Source organism: Diadema antillarum, unplaced genomic scaffold, assembly GCF_040938485.1.
Source record: "Diadema antillarum isolate AM-2024a unplaced genomic scaffold, OU_Dant_1.0 scf00000197, whole genome shotgun sequence".
NCBI classification, from domain to species: domain Eukaryota; kingdom Metazoa; phylum Echinodermata; class Echinoidea; order Diadematoida; family Diadematidae; genus Diadema; species Diadema antillarum.
The window spans coordinates 1,098,413-1,125,035 of record NW_027271086.1 but is presented as its reverse complement, the minus strand read 5'-3'; the positions used below and the strand labels follow the sequence as shown (position 1 = coordinate 1,125,035).

Sequence of the window (26,623 nt, the reverse complement as noted above, 5' to 3'; positions counted from 1 at the left end):
TGTGCCCCACTTCAAAGTGCCTCATGAATTAATTCACATCCTACATTTTTTTTTTATTGGTTGGTTTGTTTTTATATGACTTGTCCATGGAAGGCTAGAGTAGGTTATCAACCCCATATCCGTGTAAGCCTAACCCAGTGTATCCCTCCAATCCAGCCCTACATATTTGACATAGACCATCCCACCACTATAACCTCCAATCAAGGCCTTCAAATATATGACAGGCACATATTCACAGGACGAGGAAAAAACAACAAGAGCACTGATACTGCCTGCAACTCTTTCTAATCTCCGGAGAGACAAGGAACCTCGGCATTGGCCTTGATCAAAGACTAACCAAACTGGGGTGGGGGGGGGGGGGGGGGGTGGGGGAGGAGGCTAGGGATAGTATTTCCTCTTCTTTATATGTTTCTTCTCTCAGCTTCTATGACTATTTCATTTCATTCCTTTTACAGTGAGGCTCTGGGGAAGTTGTTAGATCCTTGTCCAAGTGTCACTGACCTTCTCATCCTGATCTTTGCTATAGAAGATTTTCTTTCGCCCCCATATGACACCCTCACGACAAATTGCTGACAATTCATCACAATTGCTTCTTTCACAATTGCTTCTTTCACCGCTTGCCAAATCGGCCATAAAAGTCCCAGTTGTCTGCTACTTGCTTGTACAGTGGCTATTAGTACTGGTGACTGATTCTTCTTTGTGTGCATGTGTATGTCTGTGTGCATGTGCGTGTTTGAGTGTGTGTGGGTGTTTGTTTGTATGTGTTTATATTTGAGTGTGTGTGTATGTGCTTGTGTATGTTCAGTTACAAACTTTGGCCAAGACAATCTAGCCAGCATTTATCAGGTCAACACTACAGATACAATACTAGCCAATGACAATATACCAAGTATTTTGTACATGTCCAAGTCATTCATACTAAATACGATGTACAGCTGTAAAGTCGTAAAACCAGAAATTTTCTTGTGCATTTCAGTTTGTGAATTCTGCAAGATTGACGAAGTTAAAATGCACGCAAAAGTTCTTGTTCACACCATATGCATCGAATGCCAGCTGCAATTTACGAAAATTTCATGCCGCAAAAGAAGGAGGTTGGCTGCAATTCTCGAAATTTCATGCTGCGAATACATCTTGCTTTACAGTTGTATTGACTGTGTCAGTTTGTTTTTGACAACACCAAAGCATGCATGAAATACAGGTTCTTTTGAATACCTAGACTGCAGGTCCCTTTCACAGCAACAATTCCCATTACTATTGCTAGTGAATGAAGCAGTCCCCAAGGGGCACCAGGGAACGGAAAATAATACAATGTACAATGTACATGTGTAGCTGCACAATACGTCTGTGTGTACCTATCCTGTGTAATTATTCTTTAAAGGTTCTTTTAATATCTAGACTGCAGGTCCCTTTCACACAGACAATTCCCACTGCAATCGCCAATGAATGAAGAGGTCTCTAAAGGGCGAAAAGGAAGGGGGAAATAATACAATGTACTGTACAATACCTTAGTGTGTACCTATCCTGTGTACCAGTAGTTATTCTTTCATGTTTTTTTTTTTTTTAATCTAGACTGCAGGTCCCTTTCACACTGACAAGTCCCATTACAATTGTCAGTGAATAAAGAGGTCGCCAAGGGGCAAGGAGGAAGGGGAAATAATACACTGTAGCTGAACAATACTTTGGTGTGTAGCCATCAAGTGTCATTATTTGGCAGAGTGCATTGACCTGCGGGACAGATTTTGGTAAGAACATGAAACACAATGTAAACCATTCATTTTTGCTATTTCAAAGAAATGGCAGATTCCCACTTGGTAGTTGATGTTTTGGCTTCAATCATAAAATACTACTGTAGATCTGATACTGTAAGGATGTGGTACTATTCCAAGAACAGATCTTAAATCATATTTTTCCCATTTCCTACATTTTCGTAATATCTACTTCATATTCATTCATTTTATTTTATTCATGCATTCACTTGTAAATGGAAAATGATGCATCCCATGGTGGTTCATGAACATTCACTACTTGAAACATTTCTTTTACTACTTGAAGTGACTCAAATAAACCAGTATCAGTTATCAAACAGGATTCACCCTTTTAGTTTGTAAATCTAGTGTATTCCTGGAAGAGCTGGCTGCTGCCTCCTCCCCCCCCCCCCCCCCCCCACACACACATACACACACACAAACACACATGCACATAATGAAGGCAAAATAAGAATTTGAGGATAACAAGAACAACAACATTGACTGTGCACATAACTTGGAATCAATACTTCGAAAGGTATCAATTGTGGTTACAACTATAATATCAGTTGGCATTTAAAATAGCAGTGAGCCATTATTTTTCTTCTCAAATGTCATTTCCTTTTCAAATAGCTGACATGCAGACTGTTTGGCCACTTTAAAAATGAATATGAGCTTCACTCTTCATGGCTGAATTTTCATCTACAATTGCGACATACTGTAAAACATGATATTTTCGCGGCATGAAATTTTCGCGAGTTGCCTCTATGCAGACAAGAACTTTCGCGTGTATTTTAATCTCGCAAATCTTGGCTCTCGCGAAATCAAAATGCACGCGAACATTCCTCGTTTTACAGTAGTTTTACCATGGAGTCTCTGTCCTTTGCAGACCTCCAGGCGTTCACATTCACCGGTGAACGACACATTCAGAGTTCCTTGACTTTTGTTCCATTTCATCATGTTCAGGACTTCATCGACTTGCCCTGAGGGCAGTGGTGATCTATTTCATGTATCAATATCACTTTTGGGCCAAAAATCTAATCTTTTTTTATACTCTTCTTTGACAGCACTTTCTCTCACAGAGTTCTATGTCCTGAAGAGTGCATTTTCAGGTGGCTTTTTTCTTTTCTTTTCTTTTAGAATTGCAAGTTTCAAAGGGAATATTTCATCCTGATATATTACTTTGTGTGAAGACCGAACAGATTAGTCAAAATTTGATAAAAATTCAGATGCACACACAAATAAATTATGAACTGCAAAAGTCCAGGAAATAATGCAAATTAGCAACTTTGTGTAATGTCGGTGTTGAGTAGCTCTCTATTTGATTTTCACCAGCAAAAAAAAAAATCAATTTTTAATTTTTCTTTTGAGAAAAATTTTCTTCAGACCTGTACTTGGTATATATATGTTAATCAATCTTTACATGTCCTCCTCAGTGCATGAGTTCTGCCTGCACCCATATACACATTGTATTCAATAAGAATTAAAATCAGTCAAAGTTTCTTTCAAAATAAAAATGGAGAGCTACTTAGCACCTACATCACACAAGTTGAAAATTCATCTTACTCTCCAAACTTTTATAATTCATAACATATTTCATATGATTAATATTTTCCCCTGATTTTTGCCAATTAACCTCTACTGATTTTCTGTTTCCACACAAAGCAACATAACAGTATCATACAGCATTTAGTAAAATTTCCTTTCTACAGACTACATTATCTATGAGAATGGCATACACTCGGTTGATTGGTCTCAAAAGTACTTTGCCCCACTCCTGTTCTTCGACATGCCTCAACAACAAAGAAATAAAAGGGGGGGGGGGTGGAGGACTGCTAGTGGTACTTCATGTCAGTGAACAGTCCTGAATCAATATCAAGAGAACGAGGAAATCTTCACGACAGGGCACAAATTCTTTCAGGGAACATTCCAACAGAAGACAATAAACAAAAGCTTCCTTTTCTTTTGTATCTTTGCTCACAATTTAATGAATTTCTGCTACCAAGAAACAAGTTCTTGAAAGGGCCGCCTGGAAGAAAAAAAATGGCCATTAAAAAAAAAATTGTTTGTAAATACAATGTGTGTATGTGCGTGTGTGTGTGTGTGTGTGTGTGTGTGTGTGTGTGTGTGTGTGTGTAAAAAATACTACTGTAAAACCGGAAATTTCATAAGCACAAATATTTACGAATTTCACAACGAGCCAAGATTCATGAGAGCAAACTGCACATAATAGATTTTGTCTACAAACGCCTTGAATGTCAGTTCTTCGTATGCTGTACCACATCATGGTTGGCACTTTGCAAAAGTTTCATGCTGCGAAAAAAAGGTTGTTGGCTGCAACTCATGAAAGTTTCATGCAGCGAGTGTTTCTAGTTTTACAGTGTCTCGTGCCCAGAGGAAATTGCACATTGTATCATTTAGAAATCCAAGAAAGTGATATAAATTCTGCAGTCAATATATTTTGTTTACATAAGCACTGATTTGGGACGTCAAATGCCATGAATGAGGGCAATGGGCGGTAAAGATGGGTAAAATTCAATTTAGCGCTCTTGTGATGGATGCTTGAAGCTCCCCCAAGGTCGCAAATTCATCCCTGTGGGCTGGACAGCCCTCCAACACTCGACGCAGACCAAAACACGATTGGTCCTACTACACCCCCTATCCCTGCTTGACCGATTTGTGATCTGATTAGAGTGCGGCGCTTGCAGAGCGGCGTGCCAATTTGCGGCCACGAGCGCGATGTTGAGAATCAAATCACGATGACGAGGGGGCAAGCGAGACTTGTGATAGGTGGTGTTTGTTCCGGGGAGAGCCAATAAAGTCATATTTGTGAAATCGACCTCTGCATATGAGCAATAGATTGGGAGAACCTGTATACGACTGCCAATTTCAGACAAAGCTCATTGCTGCCTGGCATATCTGAGTGTGTGCGAAGTGGAACTACACACGTACAGCTGTACGATATATCATGATTTCGGTCCACTGGCATTCTGGTAATAAACTGGCCATACACCTTTAAAGGCAATATTTGCCCAGCTTCAGTGCTTCAAAATAGTTCTAGAATGTGACTCTAGGGATAGAAACAACCAATGTAAAAATTTTAATCAGGATAATCAATGGTAAGTATTGTTAAATATACAAAATGCGAACAATAGTTACAATAAAATTATTTCTGGAACAAACCGTCTACAGTTAAGGCTTATTGAGAAAAATAGTGATACATGTTTCTCCTATATTTTAGGCTGTATCGCAAAATTTTTACATGGTCCACTGTATGATGTTTTGTGATACAACTGACCTATGTGCAGACTATGCATCAAATGTGATGAATCTAACATTTTTAAAATCACCGCTCCCAATGGTAAACAGTACCTTTAACATTTCTCCTCCCCCCCCCCCCCAACTCCATCTCATATGGTCCATACTTCCTGGTTCTTGGGTGACAGACCTTTGCTTTTGCAAATAAATGAAGCTTTTACTAGTTTTTTTTTTGTGGTGGTATTGTATTTAGGCTAAAACAACAATGACTCCTACAATACTTCCCTTTGGAAAAATGTCACAAATTACAAAAACATATTGATGTGGTTGGATATTCCAGGATTCAAGCATGAATTACAACACATGTTACTGAGGTCTTTTCAAAGAATCTTGCCACAGTCGGAAAATACACTAAATCTTCCAGGTCATCAATCACAGATGAGATTTCAGATGAAAAGAAAAGAAAAAACTATTAAGGTAGGTTGATTTACCCTAGAAAGACATAAACGAAAAATGGTGCTGTTGTATACAATGTGCTTTTAGAACCACAGGTTAATCAGGGCAAGGAACAGACCACAAACCACAACCCAATAATCTTTTGACCCTCACCCACCATTATCACTCTAATGGTCTGTCCTCATATAGAAATTCCCCTTTAATTCTGGCAGTTTCCAAAATTCTTTTCAATCAGCAGCATATCCTTGACTTGTATCAACATTACATTCTATTTTTGGTTGAATACACATTGAGTATCAAACTGCTTCCCCCCCCCCCCCCCAACCACTTACAATAGATGCATTCATACTGGAATTACTGTGGTATTCAATACCCTGGTAATTTGTCAGCCACGTTCTCACCAGCAAAAATATCAGGGTAAAAGATATCGCAGTAATTCACTTAGTACGATTCTCATTTACAAAATATCATAATATTTCTGGTAAGCATTGCACTCATGCATATATGTCTCATACAGGAGAAGACATGTGGTGTGTAAAGTCACATGAGATATACCCTGTACAACTCTGTACGATTGGTGCAAAATGCAGCATCATTTGAAATACAGTTGAACCTCTCGTATCCGGACAAGTCGGGACCGGGGCTCATCCGGATAAGGGATTTGGCCGGATACGGGAGACTCAATGCTTTTAATATACATGTGCATATACATACACATGTACTGATGTAGCCCATTGTAGTACCACATGTGTGTATACTGCAACCTTTTCATTGTTACATTTGGGGATGTTTGGGGATGTTAAAATGTCTGAAGGTAAGCAATTTGGAAGGAAATTTGATGTAATGTATGTTAATCATGTTGGAAGTAATATGTAATTAATGTGTGTTTGTGTAGGAGTTCTCAAGGAGTTGGGAATCCCCCTTTCCTCCCGTAATTATTTTTAAAAAAATCACGGCGAGATTGCGTCCGTATAATAGAGAGATCCGGATAAAGGGAGGCCGGATAAGAGAGGTTCAACTGTACCACAATATCTCACCGTTGGTGTGAATGCACACATTGCAGTTTATACTCCATAATTATTGGAAGGAGAAGACAAGCTACTGAGGCTATTGTTTATGATCATAACATTTGAATGGCAGTGACTGTTCTATCAAACAAACCCCTGGGACTGTTCCACATGAATGTGTCTTATGATATCACGAGAATCACGGATGTGAATGCCATATAAAACCAGAAATTTTTGTGTGCATGAATTTCGAGAATTTCGCGAGGAGCCAAAATTCGCAGAATTAAAATGCACACAAAAGTTCTTGTATACACTATATGCATCAAATGCCAGCGGTAATTCGGACATAAAATTCATGCCACAAAACAAGCTGTCAGCTTCACTCTTCGAAAATTTCATGCAGTGAAGATTTCTGGTTATATAGTACTGTACACATTGTAGGTATAATGAGTTGGTGGCATCACACATATTTATGCTGTAGCGCCATTGAACATGGCATGACCATGCAGCCTGACACCAGTAACTGCTTGCCATTTGTTCTCCATTAAAAAACAAAACAAAACAAAAGAGCACCTATCACAGACACAAACAGGGACAGTGTTTACATGTAGATACAAAACTATCCATCTTTGTCTACTATACTACATTGCCGCATGCAAGTTGCTCCTTTCCTTGCACAACTTATTTTGATAAAAATGCCATAATTTTCATCATTTCTATTATCAAATTCATCTGTGTTTAGGGATGTGAATTTCAAATAGCATCATTCATTTTAAAGCATAATCATAATCAAAACATTTCTTTCATGAGCAATTAAAGTGGCAGCAGAAACGCATCAAGAATGGAAATATGAATATAAAGAATTGTGTGGTTTGTTTTTTTCTGTTGGCAATCGAGTAATTCCTTTGTTAGCAAAGTGCAGAGCAAATTCTGTATTGCTACCTGGTAAGCTTAAAATCCTTTTTGGTACTTTGGTGGCCTGAGATAAGTTTTTAGAAGCTCCTGGCCACTGCTAATGTTCAGCTCTGCATACATTGTAAATGCATGTTTTGCATTTTCTATATTTTTCCAGTTTTATTTCTTTTCTTCTTTTTTTCTCGAGGGATTTTTTTTTTTTCTTTATGTGCTGACTTTCCAGTTATTGTTTAGTTAAGGGTGGGCAAAAATATAAAATATCAATAAAGCAGTGAATCAAAAAAATATGAAACACATCCTAGCGAAGGGCGTGTCGTATCACAACTCGGCAGATATCAGCTTAGCAACTTATAATCTTCATAAACTGGATAAAGATTTTGACCTAGACTGGTTATCTTAATGCCACCACTTGTTCAGAACAGGAAGCACCCTCGAGGACAAAAATGCCTGGGTAAACCACAAAAAACAGAGAAAAAGTTGTAGTTTTACATATGAGCAGAGAAACAGGAAATCAAACACTTATCAAATTAAAGGAACATTAAACAGTAAATGCCTTATCTGATGTGATTTCATCCACAGTTCCCTTCGTAATGTGAAGCTGGATATCCTTTCCGTTATTAATCTCATACAGCTGAACTTGATTCAAATACACGTCCTGTAAGTGTATCAGTAACAGGATGTAAAGAACACGTTGCCTTGTGGGTCTCTGGGATCTCCTGCACCTGTTCTTGTAATGTACCATTTACTCTCAAATATATCAACATTAAAGAGAAAGCAAGAAAAATATTACAAAGAGTGTTTCACATACATGTACTGAGAGTGCATAATTTGAAACACAAGTGTAATGATGCATCACCAGAACCATGATTCAAATTTAATAGGCACCTTTGCCGTGTTAAAACTGGAAACGCACAAGATGATTCAAATCATAATTCCTATTGTCATTCAAATGACAGTCAATTATGATTTGCCAGAATTGGGGAATGAAACAGTCGTATGCAGACTGACTTCCAAATTGCGTTTTTGGGGGCGGAATCTTTGGTGGCCTTTTAAACCACTTTCACAGAAAAACCATGCTCTTTAAATGGTAGCACTGCAGTCACAGCACAGGAGCCCTACTCACTGCTCACAAGTGATTGATGAAAATTCGGTAAGAGGCCACACCTCCCCTCCTTTTTTAAATAAATTTTTCAAAAAGAGCATAATCCACGAAGCCTCCCTGGGTAGTGTCTACAGACAATTCATAACTAGAATTGTAATTGCAATCGTAACTGTAATTCAGCATCTCGACTAACATTACTCTTAACAGCAAGCAAAGTTTTCTTCGGTGAAACTACATTTCCCTATACGGAGAGGGAATATCTACATTTCACTAAAACTTTAACAACTGAGGGTAACTGACAAAGAACTACAAACCGTGTATCAATGAGAGCTAAACACGGACAAGGTTTTGATGCTCTTCACAGTAATGTATTTTTGTGAACTCATGCCTCTAATTCTGCACTTGAACCAATTATGTTCCACGGTGCACATGGCGACCTCCAGTGAACAGAAAATATGGTTGCATGATACCATGGACAAAGAATCTACGCATAATTACTTCCGCCTAGGGAGGAGGTTATGTTTTCGTTACCATTGGTTTGTTTGTTCATTTGTTTGTTTGTGTGTTTGTTTGTTAGTTTGTTTGTTTGTTTGTTTGTTTGTCCGTGTGCAAAAATAACTCAAAAAGTAGTTAATGGATTTGGATGAAACTTGCAGGAAAGGTTTAGAATGATACAAGTAAGAAACTATTAACTTTTGGTAGTGATCTGATAATTTTTAAGGAATTTATGAAGGATTTTTGATATTTTGGCGGGTAGGGTCAATGAACTTGGGAGTTCAGACTGCGTGTATTTGAGGTTTGCATGCGCGCACTAAAGTGCTTGCTCTAGTTTCTGCTAGGGCGAGGCACGCCGTGCAGCTGAGGGTTTATGATGTAACAAAGGCGTCTATATTGGGAAATCGGGCGAATTTTCAGGATGTAATATTATACTGTACATATGGGTGGAAATCACTGATCTCTATGGAAGAGGTCAAAGAGCTTTTCCCCAGTGGTGGAGAGGAGAAAATCTCTTCGGGAAGACATCGGTGGAAATAAGCTGCTTGGCGGAGGTCTGCGCTCTCAGAGTGCTTTTCTAGTTACCTCCGCCAAGGGAGGAGGTTATGTTTTCATTACCGTTGGTTTGTTCATTTGTTCGTTCGTTCGTTCATTCGTTTGTCCGTGTGCAAAATAACTCAAAAAGTAGTGAACGGATTTGGATGAAACTTGCAGGAAAGGTTTAGAATGATACAAGTAAGAAACGATTAACTTGTGGTAGTGATCCGATAATTTTTTAGGAATTTATGAAGGATTTTTGATATTTTGGCAGGTAGGGTCAATGAACTTGGGAGTTCAGGCTGCGCGTATTTGAGGTTTGCATGCGCGCACTAAAGTGCGTGCTCTAGTTTCTGCTAGGGCGAGGCGCGCTGTGCAGCTGAGGGTTTATGACGTAACAAAGGCTTCTATATTGCGAAAGCGGGAGACTTTCAGCACACTATTATAAACACTTTCAGCATGACGTATAAGTAGGCCCTACATGTACGTATGGGTGGAAATCACTGATATTTCTATGGAAGAACAAGATCAGTGATGGAAATGAGCTGCATGCTTGGCGGAGGTCTGCGCTCTCAGAGTGCTTCTCTAGTTTGAATCTGATTTCATGCTTCATATAAAAAAAGCGTCTCCAGAAAATTTGATATTACCAGCGTAATTGGGAATGCACAACTGCACCATACACAAAGAAAGACTGTGTGCAGGATTAGTCCAGGTACGCTACACCCACAACCCCAAGTCCTATGGAAATCAGATTGCCATAAATGAGATTTTATACACTCATACACACATGTTACATGTACAACCATAAGTGGTTGGATTTGCGTAGGTTACGCAAAGTTGGCGAGACATCTAAAGAAGAATGCAGTACTTGCTGCATGCGTGTTTGCTCTAATTGTTCAAGTGTAGCGCTCAGAGAGACATGCTATGATCACTGCCCTGGATACATGGAAGAAGATCTACACACAAAGATCGACGGTCTATATACTCTAGGCAAGTTGGAAAAAAAAAAACAATATATACTGTCGACAACCAGGAGAATAGCACTCGCTGAAAAAAAAAAAAGGTCAGTAAACAGAATGGAACAGTTCAATTCTTGAGCAATCCATCATGCCCTAATAAGGAAGTGCAAACAATGTGCATTACCTCCTAGGTATGTACGTATTCTTCTTCGATGTTGATAGACTCTATTCATGTAATGAATGTGTTTACTGGCAAAAAGCTTCAAGTCCATTCTTGTCATCCCATAGTTACGCCACTGCTACATGTACATGTAGCTAGGCTCATGCATTCCAATGAATACCAGTATAAGACTTTGAACATTTGATGTTTATTTTGTTGTAATATCCAATGTACGGTGTACGAAGAATTTCCATTGCAGACAATAAAGTAATCAATCAAGCAATCAATTTGTCTGTCTCTAAATGCTGGGAAAACAGTGACAAATAATGACAATGACGACAATAATGATGATGATGATAATGATAATGATGATAATGATGGCAATAATGAAATGATAATATATTAAATGAGAGTTAATACTGCACTACAAGTTTCATTTCTATCTAGTTTATAATACTGGAGAGATTATCTTCGCACAACTCAAGAAATGTAAAAACCACAGAGTGCACTAATCTCCATAAATATGGTTACACGCAACAAAAAAAAAATGAGCAAAAAGGGACTTTAGGCAGATCTTCAAAGTTAAGTTTCAATGGATAAGATACAGTATAGATAGATGATACAGCTGTACTTCAAAAGAATACACAAGACTACAAATAAGCACCTCTTTTATAGAGCTTTATCAGTCAATTACATTCATCAATCTGTTCTTCTTTCACTGTTTCATTCAAATATACACTGTGAGCAAAATTGTACTGTATTAGATGATGCTCTGAGCTCATTCTGAAGATGATGCCCAGTAGTTTACTCTTGGGGGTGGAACAATGCGTCGCGATGTATGATCAATTGCATCAATGTGTTTACATGGGCCATTCTCCATGGGGGCAAAGAGGGACATTGAAATTTGTGATTTTTGCCTGCTCTATAAACACCGCAAAAAGTTGTTGTTGTTACTGTTGTTGATATTCACACCCACAGAAACAGAATCTGATGCACCTACGTGTACATATGTATAGTATGGACCATCATTAACACAGAGGTGTGTATTTGATGAAAACATCAATCTACAGTCCTGAATGAATGTGTCCTTGGATATCACACTGAGAGAAATAAATACACAAATAATTCTGTTTTGATTGAAAAGGTTATGTCAGAGTACAAGACAAGTTTATATAACAGGGTTCCTATTGTCAATCTAATTTTGCTGGAATCATCACCACACTTTAAATTTTCCTGCCCTTAAATATATATATTTTTTTTCTTTGGGCAGATTTTTCACTGAATTTCAGTTGCTACACAAAAAGAAATATTGCATTATGTTCTGCTCATTTCCTCCTTTGAATGCTAACAAACTCAAATAACTTGCATGTTTTCTAGCAAACTAAATATTTCACTCTACCATAAATTATGCCAGCGGCTGACAAGATGCCTTCCAAGTCATTAACAATTTCACACCTATATGGAGAAGCAATTTATATTTCTCCTTCACAGCTGAAAAGATCAATGGCTTGCCTTCTATGGTGTGCGGAAGTACTGCGGGGCTTCCCTTGATAAGTGGGCGGAGCCTAATCCACACAAATATTGAAAACTACAATTGTATATTCAGCTTCTGCTTTGTCATGTTTGTGTTTTTTTTTCCCCTTTTAGAATGAACACAATGCATGCACTGTATCCACATACATGTAAGTTTGACAACAATGGCATACTTGTACAAGTGAAGGGTGAGAAATGGACATGATATCGTCAGCTGAAAATGAGGAGGGCGTTATGAGCAGGGCGTTATTAGGTGCCTCGAACACTCAGCCGACTACATGTATATATGCAACTTGCAACATTAATTACGGAGCTCTGCAAGAGAGATTCTTGATTTAAATGCCGGTGGAACTGATGATTACTTCTCTACTGCATACCCAGTACATACAACATATCATGTTTGTTGTACAATGTAAATTGCCTGGCTCAACTCTCGATTTACAATTGTTTCTTTCTTTCTTTCTATTTTCTTTTTTTAACTTGGGCACAGCACTGCATACGAGTTATGAGTTCTGCTGACCTGGCAGAAAAAAATGCTCCCTCAATGAGAAAATGCAATGACAGCGGGGGGAAAAAAAGGTGAGAAGATGGCAATAATGACAAATGGCTGAAAAAAACCCATAAATACAATAAAAAATACATTGTGCACACTTCTGCTCATTACAGAATGTGATTTCAGATTTTAACGGGTACTACATATGTATATATACTGGTATATGATTTGAGGGCACATTTTCTATAAAAGCTGTAGTTTGAGCAGATTTTAATGATATCTGCAGTTTTTGCCTGCACTTCAGGGAATATTTGCTAGACAGCAACTCATGAGTTTCACTTTACAATACGCTAGGAAAAATCAATCATTATGTGCATGAAGTGCGAGTGTGTGTGTGTGTGTGTGTGTGTGTGTGTGTGTGAGTGTGTATATGTGATGAAACCTTGACATGATTCATAAGATTGCAACTAACATATATCATAGAGTATGAAAAAGTAAATGTATGTTTCACTTTTGAAAGTCGGTCATAATGTTGGTATGACTTTTCCCCCTACCTTAAACAAACAAACAAAACAAAAAAGTCAACTGGACTTTGGTGAGCCTTACTCTAGCAACTTCAGTCTGTGGGTCATAATCTTAAAGGGATATGAAACCATGTATCGGCAAACACTGTGTTTGTATTTTCAAACCACTTGAATCCTACTGTACTGCGAGTATGAAGAGTGAAAGAAAAACAGCAGACACAGAAGCATCCATACGGGACTGAACAAAATACTGGATCGGTAGCCTGGGCGTAATCTCACAATGCTTTGGATGTTACAGATACATACTTGGCAATACTCGTTCACTTTGTGTCCTATTTTTAAGAAATGAGATCATGACAACAGATGGCTATACTTCTGTACTTCTATCACCTATGAAGCAATCCTGTTGAAATAAATTGTTTGTCAGGACATCATAAAAAAAATATAGCAGACCAATCGATGGAGTACTTGACCTTTGAGGGTCAATCCAACAAATTTTGTAAGCCCAGAGCAGGGGGGGGGGGGGGGGGGGGGGGGGGGCTATAGGGCCCTGTAGGACAAGGTTCAGTTTAAATTGACACATCATTCCACACAGACTTTAGTCTCAGCAAGGAGCTTCTTGGTCTCAGGGTGAATAAGATAAACACAATTGATAAGATGAAAATTACTGATGTAGGAAAGCCCATTGGCTTCTGAACTCTGTGTGGTTATTAAGTTTGAATGATGCAATTAGCTCATTTTGGATTGCTGAATCATGCAGTATGAATACAATTCTTGTAAAATGGTGTATCCATGGTTGTGTGCAATTCTTCAGCCACTTTTCATTCAATCGGAGTGTTTTGTAGAGTTTATACTTCCTTTGTATGATATTCTCCAGCATACATTTTATGGTGTAATTTTTCTTTCAATCAAAATGTAAATTAAGCCATTAGTACTAAAAGTTGCAAGATATATCTAAAGGGTCATCACCCCTAGGAAATGCTGTTTCATAGAATATGTCACCAGCAAAATGATTTCAATAAATGATCGAAGACAAAATAGACCCTGAAAACCCTAAGAACCATAGAGGTATACAGTATGTACAATGATAATTTCCTATTTCGTATAGATTTAAAAAAAAAAAATAAACAGGTCTGCTACATGACAAAATATTCTGAGGCACAGACATCTTCAAACTTTGTTTTCAACCTTCAAATTCTTAATGTGTGAAATTATATGCTATTGATAAAGTTTAATACCACACTGTAGTCATCAATAGAAATAGTGTAATGGCAGATGAAAAGCCAACAATCTGCTTTTCTGTCATTCCAGCTACTCTCTGAGGTACAGAAATTGTAAGAAAACTTGAAATTCAATTTGATAAAGTTCATGCATTATGTCCTAAATGTATGTGATTGCATACTTTCACATTATTATTGAAAGTGAATGAAAAGAATATTAATCTGAAAGGCCATCAAGTATTGAAAAAGAATTCTTGCATCACTGTGTTTGCTTTTTTCGTAATAATTTTAAGAACTGATGAACACTGAATATTCACGGCGAGGGGGAGGGGAGTAATAACTTAAACTCTTTCATAATCAATAGATATTAAAGGTCAAGATTTCCTCTCTTGTCCAGGAGTGACTCATATGTATACAGCCTGTACGTACAGTGTACAAATTTGTACATAATCAAGAATAGCCATCCACTGAATAGATCATATCATGATAGGGAGGTATGGGGTGTGTGTGTGTGCCAAGTACAGTATGTCGTGTATTTGCATTGTGTGAAACATTTTGTGACCGTAAACCAACAGACTGCCAACTTAACATACCATTCGCGACTGAATCGTCAATATTTTCCCTACATGCACGTGCAGCAGAACGTGCAAATGTACATGAACAAAGTACACTTTAGTTCAATCACTGCTCCTGTTCGAAAATTTTGCGGACTGCTAATCAAATACATGGGTGATCTAAGGACCTTCGACAAGCAGCTACTTGGTGTGTGCCTATGACTTCGACATCGTAACACAGATTTATGTATTGCTGATATGTTTCTCTTGCTGTTGACATACCTGGGATTCATATCACACTCTGTTGGTGAATGTATAAGTATTATTAAGCAGTTATCTCAAATAAGAATAAATAAAAGGTCATGTATGCTTGAATATCAATGTGTCTGCAGTGTGTTCAAATCCACACTATGATAATGAGGGCCATGCCAGTGAATAACATATTGACATGAAAATCTTCAATAAACAATAGGAAATACAGAAAAACTCCTGAAACGTTATACATGTACTGTAAAACCACAAATTTTAGCACAGTTCAGTTTTGCGAGAGCCAAGATTCGCGATATTAAAATGCAAGTGAAAGTTCTTGATGCTTCCCTATATGGATTGAATGCCAGTGGCAATTCGCAAAAATCTCATGCTGCGAAAACAGGCTGTTGGCTTCAATTCGTGAAAATTTCATGCCTCATATAAATTTGGCTTTGCTTCACAGCACACAACAGTCGAGAAGGCAGACTGGCTGATGCAGATTATGCAGCAGGAAATATCCGACAAGGATAGAGGAATTGATGATACATGACACTGTTGTACAATGTTGTTGTTTTTTTCTAGTTTTAAAAGTCTAGCTATTAAAGAGCAAAAAGCTCCCTCACCCTTGCAGCACCACAATCTGCTCTGATACACTACCAAGATGGATGTGCAGTAAGTTCAGTACTAAATCTACTCTGGTTTTTAAAAGGCAAAGCATAGTTCTGGTACGCCTGCAAAATTGTCAAATTTCGCTCCAAAATGTTCACGTATGCCTAAGAGATGTGTGGAATAATGCTGTAATAACAAGATATTCGTTGGGTAAAGACCAAAATGTGAAATTTAAACCAAAATGTTCGCATCTCAAAACTTACCCGATCGGGGTCAGGCTAACTCGGAAAAGGGGACAACTCGGTCTCTCTTTGACGGCGGGGCCGAGTTGTCCCTCTGGATTGTACAGTGTTGTACTATGGGAGCGCTTCGCATTTTGGCTGGTCGCAGTTATGGGCTGAGTTGATACAACGTGCACATCAACGAACCTCTTTGGCGCGCCTACAAAATTAATGTGCGTCTATGTATAGAATATGACGATCACAAACTGCGTATTAATTGTCTGAAATAGGGCCTAGTTGTCCCTGAGATCGAGTTAACCTGGATCCTTCTGGAATAAAAGTCGGCATACTGACTTTTATTTTTGATCTCAGAACACTCCGAAACGACTCATCATCCCAGCAAATCGCGTCAACCAGGTAAGTTTCTTGGTAGACTCTTTCGATATATATAGCAAGCAAATATGAAATGTTGCAACACGGGTTCTCAACCCCTTACCAAAATATGTTTTCACTTTAATTCATTAAAGGATGTATTACCTCAAGCAGCGGATGTAGATTCCCTTCATGAATGCATAGTCCCATGAGTCTGGAAAGGCAAAGAGAGGGAGAGTGGAAAAGATGAATAATACACATGTACAGAACATCAAAGCCATTAATCCTTTACAGCATAAATGATACATCATGTTCATTCGTTTGATGGGAGACTAAAAAGTTCAAACAAAAGGGGACTTTTCACCGAAAAGGAGGAGGAAGTGCGAGGAAGATGAATGAACTGCATACAATCAAAGCCACAGGGCATCAAAACATCAAATCATATTTCTATATGAAGCATTTAAGAAAATCAGAATGGATATCTTAAATTGCAGACCTTCTTAACAGCTATTTTCATCAGTTGAACATAACTTTGTTATGTAGAAATCATCTGGATTTTTTTTCTTCTCTTTGCAAAATTTCAAATTAAAAAAAAACACACATACAAATACACAATATGCATAAAATAACAATCATGTGATTTTCCTTCCTTGAATCTGAAAGTAGAAATCAGCAAGTGTCCATCTTTCAGATGATGCATAGTGACCAAAATCATTAAGAATTAATTGGACACACTCATACCATGAGGACTTAATTGTCTAGATCTCGAAATATATTGAAAAAAATTGTGATATGAGGGCCTTCTGAGTGGTAGCACACAAATGGCATGCTTCATACAGGATTTCATGGTTCATGATACATCCTGTATGTTTAACACTCTTTTCCATGAATCCATTGAATAACATATCTGAAGCCTTTGAATTCAATCAACTTATGCATTCAAGTGATCTTACACTTGTACCTCTCACAAAGTTTTTGTGCAAGTTTAAGCCAATCTCTGGCTTCTTTATTAACTGCATTCTTGCATTATTCAGTTGTTTTCAATGCTGCTTTTAATCATTCTCTTTCAAATATGCACCAACTATTTCTCAAAGAGCTGGTTCTAAAAGCATTAAATGTATTCTGAGACTGAGGTCAGTTCGGCAAGAATTTGGTACACTGAATTGAATGGCAAAATAAGAGAATCAACTGCCAAAGCAGAAAGAGAGAAAAAGTTGCTTTGGAATGGAAACAAAAGCACGAAAGCTGCAGCTCCAAACAAAATCTGGAGTGAAACACGACATTTATCAAAACAGCGTACATGGTACTATGAATCTCAGTAAGATCGAAACTATCACTCAAAAACAACTGCCTCTGTTTTTAAATAGATCTACATTCTCCTCTTAACACTCTACTTGACACGGAGAGGTCAAAAACATGAGAGGTCACGAACACAAGACACTGTCAAAATACACCTGACAGTCGTATGACATAGGTGCTTTCCCAGTGGTAACTTCGCAGTGCTGTCACTATTCTCAACAGATATCATGCCATGCCGATGATGGAATTCCAACTTGGAAAAGACAGCATGCCATACTGATGGATACTGCAGTCTCTCACCTCACAGTCAAAATCATTGGAGGAAATTGCGTGCATACGTCATACTATAATTTGCTGCAATTTGTGCTATTTCTGCATCATCTACAAATTGTAGATCTCAGACTGTTCTCTATGTAGTGATACTGTCTCAGCCCTATTCTGGGGTTAGCAGACGGTATGGGTTTCGGCAAGAACAAAATCATAACTATATCTGCAGCTCTATATGTTGTTGTGTTTTTAAGAAAGAGGAGAGAGAAGAAATGGGGCCCAGCTCTACATATCCACCACTGAAATCTAGATACTTGATACTTTCAGATAGCATGTTACATGGATCAGATTGTATTGCAGAAAAGAATCTCATCTATCAATATATCACATCTGCCTTCTGTAAACATTTATGATATATAATATATCACTATCTCTTATGACATGAGAAACATATGACTGCCTCCACATGAAATTTTGTGATTTAAAAGGAGCAGTCGTACGGAGCTGTTCTACCTGATACATTGTGAAAAATTAAAGGAAAGAAAAAAGGAGAAGAGAGACAGAGAGAAGCAAATATTCCCTTCATGATTAAATCAATATCTATCCCATTCTCCCACTTAACAGGCAATAAAGTGAGTACTACACTTTCAATAGGCTTTTTAATTCCTTTGACTGTACTTGCCCAATAATTAGTGTACGCTGCCCAAAACACAAAGAGGGTGTGTGAGTGCACAGCAAATGTTGGTGGCAACAATATGAAATGAAATCATGCAATGAGTACAAACTCACAATTTAAGCTTTGTTTGCATGCTACACCTAATTCAGGCGAAACTTGTTTTCCTTTCATTGGGAAAAATTGCAACATTACAAAATGTGATGTTTGAGCTTTCCACTTGCAAAGAAATGAAAAATCGCCTAAGTTATATAAAATTTTTTCCCAAGGTAATGCTTAAATTCATAATTGACTTGGCAGTCTGCAGCACTCAACTACAGCTACTTGTTGTATGATGCAACAGTACCAACACCACGGGAAGTCTCATGACAAATATTGCAAATATTTTTCTTTTGGCATAACTTTCTTTCCAAAACATGACAGCACATGCAAATTTTTATAAAAATAATGAACTTTGGCCTGTGATTTCTCTGCCATTATCTGCAAATTTGATGCAGCTGCCTCGCAACTTTCATCCAAACAATCTTTTCCCCTAAATGTGGCTATATTTCACTGGCAAGTGGCAATGTAAATGCTGACACTTTCTTAGCCCAAATTTTCAATAGTATGGACATAAGAGGTTGTTGCCTAGGAGACGAGGTGGTTTGGAGGAAGAAAAATAAATCCTCCAGCAATGCGGACTAGCGGAGGAAGTCAGGCTTTTGAAGCAGTGTAAATAGGAGCTTCGGTCACACCTGCCAACTGCAAGAAATTATCTGATCTCCCACGGGGACACCATTATCCCTGCGCATACATGTATCTTATTGCGGAATCCGGACAGGAAGTCGGCATCACTTTCACCGTCACATGACGTCGCCTAGCAACCATCCATCTGCTGATGAGCAGCAGGCTGGGCAATGGTAGCACATTTTTGTCCTTGTATCTTTTTTCTTTAACTTTAATATACTGTCAGTTGACATTCTGTGAGTTCTCATACCCTCATTTTATACATGTAATTTGCATGTGCATTAGTGTACAGGGATGCATTGAATACAGTTTGCATAGGACATGTTCATAATTGCTTTAAAAATTTGGATAAACAGGGACAAATCTAACACAGTTATCTAAAACAAAAGTGAAATATGAAATGTCATGATGATGAATCCCCTCTTTGCACCAGACGTACACCGTATGAGTAGACTAAAAAGTCATATTTTGAGTGCATTTTCAAAATATATTAACAGGAAAGAAGTATTGCCAACACAGATCAGAGAGCATTTCATTGAGTGTTTGGTCAGTGATTTTCACTGACAAATTTGTTCTCAGCCAATCAGATGCAAGGATTCCAGTAGCTTAAAACAGCTGTCAGTGACTTGACAAATTTCATGAAATGCTGAAATGATTCCCACGGCAACCAAGTGTGTACAGCATGCAATGCTAGCATACTGTAAAAGTGGATATTTTCGCGTGACTAATTTTTCGCGCTTTGCCGGGTAAGAAGAGTTTCGCGTGTTTTTAATTCCGCGGAATCATGACATCACGTACAAGAGCATATGGCAAGCAAAAATATTTGCATGCTTTTATTTTCGCGCTAGTTTCTGGTTGCGCGAAATGCGCGAAAATTTCCACTTACAGTAACTGATGCCTCATCCAAGCACACTCTTGGGTGAGAAAAACAACAACAACCCAAAGCAAACCACTGTCACATGCATATCAGGGGATCTCCCCTGAGATGTTGCATAATCACCATCTGCGTGACATTAGAAATTATATCCACGGATGCAACTTTAAGCTGACCAACCTCACTGAGCTGCTGAGTACATCATGGTGCATCACTTGAACAAAGATGATTTCTTTTTTTTCCAGCGTATCGTGTAGGTGGTGCACCAACATTGAGAAGCTTACCAAATAGGATGGGAAGTGGCGTTGCTGACATGGTCGATTAGTAGTAGCACTGCGCAAGTGTACCTGTACTAACAAGCCTGGGGCGCATTAGAAACCACCTAAATTGGAAACATCTACTGAGGAAGTTAAAGGATGTGTTGCCCTTGCTTGATGTTCAATTCTGAGACACAAAAGTCAATATTTGGTCAGTCAAATTGTCAAATTCACTGGTGGAGAGAAGTTTCTGCCTGAACCGATCATTCTCACTTCTCGCGAAAGTGTGTGGGAGGCTCCCTATCATTGACAAACTTCCAACACAAGAACAAAGACACTGTAACACCAAATACGTATATGTACACACTCATACAAAATGTTTTTCCAAAAAGCTTCCAGGTCAATCTCTAGTGCTTGTTGTACACTACTGTATCGTCACACATCAGCACGTTTTAATATCGCCATAAATGCTGCATACACTGCAGTATGTATTTCTTCCGGTTTTGTGGTTTAATCATTGAGTGGGGCTCTCACTCAAAAGTTCAATTTGAAAGATTAGGTATAATGTAGAAGTGTATTTTAAATTAAAACTATAAGCTAATCATCAAAGTTTAAAAATTCATGTTACTATTTGAATCTTGCAGATAAAAAAAAAAAAATGTCATGCAGGCCTAACTAGAGCCAGATACATACACTCGTTGTACCTCTCCCTGATTCACAGTAACTTTGCTTTATTTAGGGCATATCTCACCGGAGACTTTGCCACAACTGCCGCGACTGATCAGTCATTGCGACTTGTGCGATTCGAGAGATAAAACAATGGTCTGCACTCTAACAAAGAAGGAGACTCCATGACAACTTCAGAGATGTCTCCATATAAGATAATGGCCTAATTCATTTCTGCGGAAGTCATGAAGACATCGCTGCAACATCTCTGAGACGTCTCCGCAACGTGCTTGGTAAGTGACTAATGGGTCTCCGCAAAGTTGCAGAGACGTCTCGGAGACCTCATGAATAAAATTAGACTCCGTGACTTGGTCACAACTTGTAGACATCACAGAAATGTCTCTGCAACCAGCGAGAGACTGGAAAAAGACTCTTAAAAATTGAACATGTCAATTTTCTCGTGGCTTCCCAGAGACTTGGCTACATTCCAAGAGACGTTGTGGAGACATCTCCGCGACTAGCGAGAGTCAAGTCACAACCAGGTCACGAACCAGTCTCCAGCCCATTAATCTCACACAATTTCTTTTTCTCTCCGTACAACTTGAGAAGAGATTAAACACATCTAGATAAAACAAGCTTCGAACTGAATGAAGGGGGCATTACTGGTATTTGCAGCCCAACTACTGTGTGAAAACGTTATCCCTGATTCAGAACGACCCTTTTATTCATCATGAAAAATTTCAATCCGTATGTATACCCATACTTAAAGAAGAACATGTGTCAAAAGATAGAGGTCACAGATATCCATCCACACCTCATTATGCTTTTTTGACTGCTTGCTGGTAGCGCTTGGTACAAATATAGTAGCGTTCTAACAAGAAAGATCGGCTGCAATGTCTACTGTATCATCTACATTTTCCACGAAGTGCTGGTATGGAATAACACGGTCCAAATTAGCAGCAGCCTTGTGGCCTCCAAGGGTGATCAGAAAATAATCGTCACGGAACATCAGACAGCAACCTTGAAAAACAAGAGAACTGTACTACAGATTAACATTGTCCGCATATACACTTCTATGTACACTGTATAGATGCAGGTGTTTCTCCAGACATCCACTTCATTTTAAATTTCCACGAAGAGTTCTTTCTTGATAACCCCTCTGAATGTACTGTACAAGTATGCAAGAGAGCACCACACACCATGCATTTGATTTCCATCTGCCACGCACAATTAACAAGGACAATTTTTGTTGAGTATAATCAGTGTTTATCCTTTATTTTTCTGTGGGGTGCAACCAAAATTTGATGGGCAATAATTTCCAATGCCCCTCCTGCGGTATGAACTCTTGCAGCATTGGAAAATTGTAAAATGGTGAAAAAAGGGAGTATTCAACAGATACTCAACCTTCATAGGGGACATTCAATGGCCATTCAAGCCTAGAGGGCATTCAATAGCAAAAGCCCTGCTCTGTGCGATTTCAATGACATCAGTGTCTTCTCATTGCAAAAATTTCGAAATTTGGGTCGCAATCATGAGCTGACCGGTGCATGTTATGAATGGTATTACTTTTATACTAGTGTACATCTCAAGGTCAACTCAATGTATCATGGGAAGCCAGAGCATAGTAAAAGATAGCAAGGAGGGACTGCATGGTGCATTATGGAATGTAAAATCTTAGAAGTTCTTTGCAGTCACCGTTATCAACTGCACACCTAGACTTTTTGCAAGAAATCACACAAATTTGTGCAATTTGGATTGCAATCCAAATCTCATAAAACACATTATTTCTGTTGTCACACTAAAAATTTGAAAATTTGGATTGTGACAAAAAAAAATATGAGTGCAATTACAACAGCATTAATGTCAACATTTTACATCAGGAGTTTGGATGTCCAGACTATGGAATTTCTCTCAGTGATAATTATATTAAGGTAACTATTATTTCAAAATAGTTTTAAACTCAGCTCTGCAGTGTATCATGGTCCATTTTCTTGTGCCAACCTGCTGGAGGCAGTTTCTGGAACAGGTTTTACCTGTTCTGGGCTCTGTGTGAAAGTAACTCAAAGTCTAGGCTGGAAAACATAAGCCAGAGCAGTTGTACACTAGTAGGTACATCATTTACAGTATGTTCACACATATCACCATAGCCTTGATCGCAGACTCTTAGAATATTTTTAAAGACCCAACACAAGTCACACAGATGTTGAGCATACCTCCTCCTGGCAAGAACGGTACATATACATGTTCGTAGCTCTGATAAAAGAACAAATAATGTAAACATACAATAGGGTATGTGCATCTATAGATCATGCCATAGTCTCTTTTACATAATAATACAAAGTCTTTGCCAGAGAGGCCCACTCTGCTGGTGCAAGATACAAGAGCTACTCAAAGTATCACGGCTTTCATCGCACCGCAATCACACACTCCCAACCGAAAAGCGGCTGAGAGTGGTGATCTGCTCGAATTAATCACTTGGGCAGCCATCTAGAGCGGTGTTGACATACGCAACAACGGCCACAGCACTAGAGAGTACTTGGCAAAAAGATAACCGGATAAATGGAAATGAGGAGGCATCGAAGGACATGATACAAAGCATGTCTTGCAGATTTCCGCTTTCGCTGAATTTTTTCATTTCAAACAGTTTTTGACTTCCTTTATCTCTCAATCTGTCTGTCTGTCCTTTCCTTTTTTTTCCCCCTTTAATCTCTACAGCTCACTGCACTGGATTAAGTAGTTTGCTGGAGCCCAGGATTACACTAACAGTACAAAGAACTGTTTAGAATCTGCAGATGACAGAAAATTGTTTTTGTAACAGGTGGCCTTAATCTTTCAAACTAAGCCTCTCTTTTTCAGATGATTATAAAGCTTGAGGAGTGCTACACATGTAGCCTCTATGAATTATTTGTTGTAATTGTGTATTAAACTGGACAGATTATACAATATATGTAAAGCACATAACAAAGGATCTTGCACTCTACATGAACTACTACCTCATGCACTACAGTACGGTTATCTATATTTCTAAGACAAATGTCAAATAATGTGACATTTTCTTTTTCATTTTGATACCCCTTCCAATAACAAATTTCGATGGTCAGAACTCTCCAAACGCCATCAGTCACTAAGGCTGCAGTCTGGACAAAGCCTACATGTATATGGTCTGGCTTCTGAGCGCTGACCTCTGACAAAGCATTCTTTCTGTTTAAGGCTTGAGTATGTTCGAAGCTTCTCAGCCTCAATATCACCATTTTCCAGACCTTGCTTCAAACTGCATACAGTACAACATGATACTGTTATTGTACATGTATACAATAAAAAAAAACAACAACAACAAAACAGACTACCATCCTTGTGATTGCGTAAGGCGTTAGATGCAATCTACAGTCTGTTAAACTCTGCGGTTATGCAATGTGGCTCGGACTCTGTAGGATTGTGTACAACTTATGTATGCACAGGCATTGCTATCTACTGAAGACAGTAAAATGCCATGCCAGTTGGTGGTGTAGTCTCGTCTCCAGACTGGCAGGAGTGTTACTGTCATAACATGTTGTAAATGTTGTGGGTTTGAAGTATAGAATGTAATTGCAGGTTCACGATTATCAATATAAAATGGAAATCAACATGGAACATTTCAAAATAAAATACTCGAATCCAGAAACAAGGAAATACATCATGCTGAAAACGAACTGTGCAAATGTATAATCTTTATTTCAAACAACTAGGGAAGCAAAGTTTGAAAGGGGGGGGGGACTTCCAACAAAATTTCACAGTTAAGGGTACCAAGATTTGTTTGAGGCATGTGTATTGTGCAAATGATCATAAATTGAGTCCTAATATGAAAGCTTTTCAGTAAATACATGAAGTACATCAAAACACAATGTAAGCACTCTTCCTACTGTAGACAGTACTTTCAAAGTACTAACTTGTCTTTAACATCCTTCAGGCATCACTAAGGAGCACATTATTCATCCCTTTCACTTGCAACATTCTTTTTCCCCCTCAAGTGCATATTAAAATTCTCTTGCACTGATGCATGTTGGTGTAGAGCTCAGCTCTGCAGACCAGGAACATTCTTTCCCATCAATCTGTAGTTTGATGGCCACTTTCACTAAAAGGCTGTCCTTCAGTTTAAATCTTTTACCACTCTATTTGTTAACTTTCTTCCTCCTTGTTGTACCAAACACACGTAAAAAGCACAATTTTCAGTTCCTGGAAAGTCTACTGTTCAAGTATCAGACTGGTGTCCCCATTAAAATGACACAATTAGACCTGAAGTACATTGTAACGAGCTCACGGTGATATCAGCTCCAAACAATTCAAACAATGATGGGAATTCTTATGTTTATGAATTCCATGGGGCTGACACCGTGCTTCTGTGCAGGAAATCTCTGCAGAGGCAGCTGTCTGTTCCCACCCCATCATATACACACACATAATATACACTTTTAATACACACACACACACACACACACACACACGGAGACATGTGCACACTGTAATAAAAACATGCTCTACCCCTCTCTCTCTCTCCTTTCTTTATATGTGCACACACACACACACATACACACACAATACTGTTGTATAATACCATATTCTTCATCCCTTCCTCTACCCCATCTCTCTTTCTTTCTCTCTTTCACACAGAGGCATTCCTGCATAAACTATGCACACTATCTTCTTTTTTATTTTCACGTACCCACAAAACACCTCTCCCTCACATACACTATCTCTCCTTTTTAAACACACTCAGATACACACACACACACACACACACAATACACAGGTCTATATAGTGATTATACAACATAGTATTTCAATATTTTTCTCTCCCTATTTGTATTGGACAGGCCACATATCAGCAGTTGCCTGTGTTCTGATGGAGACGATACTCTGAACCGTTCTCCGTTAACAAAATAATCGCTGCATTTAACAAGAATTAGGTTCCACATCAAACACACACAAAAAAGCAAGCATGATACCTGATTAGTGGCTTTCATTTGGCTGATAAATACTAGTTAGAGTTTGCTTACTGGTGTTGGAACAGAAAAACTTCTACTATCACATGTTCTGTTTAATGGACAAGTTCACCTTCATAAACATAAGGATTGAGAGAATGTAGCAATATTAGTAGAACACATCATTGAAAGTTTGAGGAAAATCGGACAATCCGTTCAAAAGTTATGAATTTTTGAAGTTTTTGTGCAGTAACCGCTGGATGAGAAGACTACTGCAGTGTGTGAAAAACTTAGATGTCACATGTGTACAACAATATAAGGAAAATATAAAGAGAATTTCACAAAATTTCATCTTTTGAAAAAAGTACACATTCCCTCGACTCGTTACCGACAAATGTTATGGGTAATATTATTCCCTCTGCCTTTAGAAAGAGGCAAGTCAGGTGCTCTTTTATTATGCGAAAAAAGTGAAAATATGTTGAATTTTCTTTATA

At 38.4% G+C, this 26,623-nt stretch overlaps 1 protein-coding gene across 1 annotated transcript in view; it reads right to left on the bottom strand.

Annotated features, from left to right (window-relative positions):
- Positions 1-26,623, bottom strand: part of LOC139723646 (dual specificity testis-specific protein kinase 2-like) — a 101,238-nt gene that overhangs the window by 52,979 nt on the left and 21,636 nt on the right. The window contains 1 exon segment of the mRNA XM_071634872.1: positions 16,575-16,623. Coding sequence (XP_071490973.1) covers positions 16,575-16,623 — 49 coding nt within the window.